The sequence below is a fragment of the Prunus persica genome, chromosome G2 (assembly GCF_000346465.2).
Source record: "Prunus persica cultivar Lovell chromosome G2, Prunus_persica_NCBIv2, whole genome shotgun sequence".
NCBI lineage: Eukaryota > Viridiplantae > Streptophyta > Magnoliopsida > Rosales > Rosaceae > Prunus > Prunus persica.
The window spans coordinates 12399791-12404864 of record NC_034010.1 but is presented as its reverse complement, the minus strand read 5'-3'; the positions used below and the strand labels follow the sequence as shown (position 1 = coordinate 12404864).

The following is a 5074-nucleotide window of genomic DNA, read 5'->3' as shown; positions in this document are numbered from 1 at the left end:
GAAATGAAATAGATATTCAACTTCAAATTTTTATTATAGGATACAAAACATATACATAGCATGCACAATACATACAAGATATTCCAAGAAGTGCCAACATTACGAAAGTTATACAATGTCATATACACGTGCCATCAAGAATTTATGTCCATGGTTTCAGTTTCCTATCAAATATTCCTCTTCCATAAGTAGAAATGAAAATCTCAACCAAATACATAAGGAAATTGGGACACTAGCAAGAAGAATGATTGGCTTAACAATCCATGATTGTTCATTGATCATAAAGGCCAGAAGAGAAGGCAACCATCATAGCTGTTAGAGTAGGGTTGTGACACTTGGCATAAGATTAGAGGTTGTGATGGTTAGTTAGTTAAGATGGTTGTGTATAAGTAGTAGTGTATTCTGCATTACCTGTTCATTAAGAAAGAAAGTTCATTTTTCTCTGCTCTCTCTCTCTCTCTATCCCTGATATCTCATTCTCTCTCTCTCTAGAAATTGTTCTTCATAGTTCTTCATTTGATATTGATTAACATGGTATCATCGCCATTACCGCTCACGCAGATTCTTCGATCCGGCTTCTTGCTTCTGCTATCTCTGTCTTCGATTTGATCTTCGGCTCCCTCTGATCTCTCTGTTTCTTGCTTCTTCACGATTTCTGTGTCTTCTCGACTATTCATAATTTCTAGGGTTTGTTGATTCGATCTCGAAGTGTGATTGTTTCTTCTTCTCTTCTCTTGGCATTGTGTCGCTCTGGTGTTTGTGCTCAGTTCTCAGTGAATTGCTTAGTTCTGTACTGCAACAATGGTGACTGCTGCACAACTTCAGATTTTGCAATCTCCGATCACGGCTCTTATTTCTACGATTTCGACGTCTGTGAACGTGAAATTGGACGACTCGAACTACCTAAATTGGCATTTTCAAATGCAATTGTTGCTGGAGAGCAATGGAATCATCGGATTTGTTGATGGATCTCATCCTTGCCCTCCTACTATTGCCTCTGGTGAATCTGGTATAAATTCTTCTGACTCATCCTCTGCTGCTGATTGTGATACTGTGTTGATATGGAAAATGCATGATAGGGCTGTTATGCAACTTCTTACTGTCACCTTGTCTCCGGTGGCTATGTCTTGTGCGATTGGTAGTACTAGCTCTAGAGATCTTTGGATTCGTTTAAAGGAACACTTTTCCACTGTGTCAAGGACAAGCATTTTCCAAATGAAGTCTAATTTGCATAATATCCGAAAAGGATCTGATGCTATAAGTCAATATCTTCTGAAAATAAAAGAGGCTAGAGATTATTTGGCAGCTGCGGGGGTATATTTTGCTGATGAAGATATTGTGATTCTAGCTTTGAATGGCCTCCCTCCTGAATATAATACTTTTCGATGTGTGGTTCGGGGTAGAGAAAGTGTTATTACTCTGAAAGAGTTTAGCTCTCAATTACTTGCTGAAGAGCGTATTGTGGAGAACCTCACTGTTGCCCCCATCATATCTTACTGCTATGGCTGCAACTTCTAGACCTCCTGTCTCATCTGCGCCACCTTTTCAGCAGTCTAATGGTGCTCATGGACAGTCCTCGTATGTTCCTGGCGGCTATAAAAATTTTCATAGAAACAAGGGAAAGGGCAAGTTTAATCAAGGTCAGCGACCGTTTAATCCAAGACCACAGTTTTATACTCAAACCCATGTGTTGCCCACACCAACTCCAGGTGTTCTTGGTCAATTTCCCACTTCTCAGTATCCATCTCCATCAGTTCCACTTGTTCCTACTTGTCAATTATGCAACAGTGAAGGTCACACTGCTCCATTCTGTGGATCTAATCCTCCTGAGAGGTCTAAGTGTCATATTTGTGGTAAAACAAATCACACCACATGGTACTGCTTTTATAATGATAACGGTCCGAACTTTATTGGTGCTGGAAGTTATTCCCAGGTTCCTCAGATGTCTTCTTCATCCCTTGGATATTCTTCAGCTCAGTCTCATCACTCTCAACAATCCCCAATGCAAGCTATGCATACTGTTATGCAACCATCTCTGCCATCCTCCTCTCAGAGTCTACCTCAAGTATGGCTTACTGATTCTGGGGCAACCAATCACATGACTGCAGACTTATCCACTTTATCTTTGGCTACACCTTATCCCACAAATGAAACAGTTCAAACTGCTAATGGTGAAGGTTTGTCAGTATCATATGTTGGTAACTCTGTTATTCCTACAAGTGTAAAGCCAATCCACTTGAATTCAGTTCTATATGTTCCAAAGTTGACTCAAAATTTGTTGTCAGTGCATCGGCTTTGTTTGGACAACAACTGTTGGTTAATTTTTGATGCCTTTTGTTTTTGGATTCAGGACAAAGCCACAGGGAGGATTCTTTACAAAGGGCTGTGCAGTAATGGACTATACCCCATTTCTCTTGCATCTTCTCATTCTGTTCTCCCAACCACTAAACCTCAACCTCGAGCATATCTTGGTCAGCTCGTCTTCTCTTCTACTTGGCATCATAGACTAGGTCATCCTACAAATCAAATTGTTACATTGATGTTACAAAAAGCACATGTTCAATGTAACCCAGTTTCTTCAGCTGTCATGTGTCATAGTTGTCTTCAGGGCAAGTTTTGTAAACTTCCCTTTTCCCACAGTGTCCACAGGTCTGTCACACCTTTTCATATCATCCATAGTGACCTTTGGGGTCCCTCTCCTTGTGTTTCCGTTGATGGATATAGGTATTATGTGATTTTTGTGGATGAATGTACAAGGCATTGTTGGCTTTTTCCCCTAATCAATAAAAGTGACTTGTATTCTGTATTTGTTACCTTCTACAACTATGTTCAAACTCAGTTTTCAGCTTCCATTCAGATTCTTCAGAGTGATGGGGGGGAGAGTATGTTAGCAAACAGTTTCAAGCTTTTCTTGTTGATAAGGGTATCATTCATCAAAAGTCATGTCCATACACACCTGAACAAAATGGGCTCGCTGAACGAAAACATCGACATCTTATCGAAACTACCATCACCTTATTACAACATGCCAACCTACCATCTTCTTTCTGGACTTATGCTGTACAAACTGCGTCCTACTTGATTAATAGAATGCCTACATCCATCTTACTTGATAAATCCCCCTTTGAAGTTTTGTTTGGAGATATTCCAGCCATTTCTCATCTACAAATATTTGGTTGTGCTTGTTATCCCTTGTTAAAACCTTATCTTACCAACAAACTTCAACCAAAAACCATTAAGTGTGTCTTTTTGGGATATTCTTCTCAGTATAAAGGATATATATGTTATGATGTGTCTGGGAAACGTACATATATATCTAGACATGTTATTTTTGATGAACATGCCTTTCCATATGCAGACTTAGTGACACATTCAAAGGTATTCATTCCTTCTCCTACTTTGCCAAGTGCATCTTCTCCTTTTCCTGTTGTCACCAATAACAATATTGTTGTATTGCCTACATCTCCTGCCACTACTTTATCAGATACATTCATTTCACCTAGCAATACTCCTGCTGCATCCTCTTCACCATCACCTCTGTCCATTACTGGTGCATCTCCATCTTTATCATCAATCCCTGTGGTACCTGAGTCCAATGCTGAAGCCCTGTCAACTGGCCCTTTACCATTAGTTGACTCTTTTCAACCTGATTCCATGCAAGTAGTTCTTGAGGTTCCTCCTATGAATTTGCATCCCATGCAAACTCGAAGTAAGAGTGGCATTGTGAAGAAGAAGGTTTTTCTAACAACTCTACAGGAGTCTGGGGGTGTTGATTTATCCTTAGTTGAGCCTGCCACTTATAAGACGGCTTTAAAAGTGCCCGTTTGGGTTGACTGCTATGAAAGAGGAAGTCGATGCTCTTCATTCTCAGGGGACTTGGAGTTTGGTGCCATTACCTCATAACAAGAATCTGGTGGGATGTAAGTGGATTTTTAAGATTAAAAAGCATGCAGATGGGTCTATTGCCCGACATAAGGCGCGATTAGTTGCTAAAGGGTTCAGTCAAGAACCAGATCAAGATTATGGGGAAACTTTCAGTCCTGTCGTTAAACCTACTACAGTGCGGATTGTCTTAGCTCTTGCTGCACATTTTGGTTGGCAGTTACGCCAACTAGATGTCAAGAATGCTTTTTTGCATGGTATTCTCCAAGAAGAGGTGTACATGGCTCAACCTCCTGGATTTGAAGATTCTCATCATCCAACTTTGGTTTGCAAACTTCTTAAATCTTTATATGGGTTAAAACAAGCTCCCCAAGCCTGGAATGACAGGTTCACTTCTTTTTTACCTACATTGGGGTTTCAACATACATACTCCGACTCCTCTCTATTTGTGAAACAAGTGGATTCTGGCATTCTCATCTTATTGGTATATGTTGATGATATCATAATTACTGGCAGTGCTGTCAGTGAAATTCACAAGGTTATTCAATCTCTCACAGTTGAGTTTGAGATCAAAGACTTAGGAGATTTGCATTATTTTCTGGGCCTTCAAATTTCTCATACCAACACTGGATTGTTTTTGTCACAGTCTAAGTATGTCCAAGATCTACTTGTCAAAACCGAAATGACTGAGGCCAAAGCGTGTGATACTCCTTGCCTTCCTTATCACAGATTGCTTAAGGATGATGGTCATCCTTATGGAAACCCCACCTTGTATCGCAGTATTGTAGGAGCTTTGCAATATTTGACTTTCACCCGACCTGATATTGCATTTTCTGTGCATCAGGTTTGTCAATTTATGCAAAATCCAATGGTGACACATTTCACAGCCGTCAAGAGGATTCTTCGGTACTTGAAGGGTACAATGCACGTCGGCATTCGCTATAATCGGGGAAGCTTGTTTTTAACAGCTTTTAGTGATGCTGACTGGGCAGGAGATCCAAATGATCGGCGGTCCACTACCGGTTTGGTTGTGTTTCTTGGTTCCAATCCTGTGTCTTGGTCCTCTAAGAAACAACAAACTGTTTCCCGATCTTCCACTGAAGCCGAATATCGTGCTTTGTCAACTACTTCTGCTGAACTTGACTGGATCAAGCAATTACTGGTGTTTCTGCAGGTTCCCATTGCTCAGCAA

General features: G+C 40.5%; 1 protein-coding gene across 1 annotated transcript; it reads left to right on the top strand.

Annotated features, from left to right (window-relative positions):
* On the top strand, positions 450-2882 carry LOC109947107. Its single transcript, XM_020556560.1, has 2 exons — positions 450-2177; positions 2351-2882. Exons 1-2 carry the CDS (start codon positions 1502-1504, stop codon positions 2392-2394), a joined length of 720 nt encoding a protein of 239 aa, XP_020412149.1. The 5' UTR covers positions 450-1501; the 3' UTR covers positions 2395-2882.

What these genes read in the sequence shown, in the direction of transcription:
- LOC109947107 (XM_020556560.1), top strand. Translation starts at nt 1,502, where the DNA reads ATGGCTGCAACTTCTAGACCTCCTGTCTCATCTGCGCCACCTTTTCAG. An exon ending in TCAAACTGCTAATGGTGAAG is followed by an intron (nt 2,178 to 2,350) that starts GTTTGTCAGTAT and finishes TTTTGGATTCAG; the next exon opens with GACAAAGCCACAGGGAGGAT.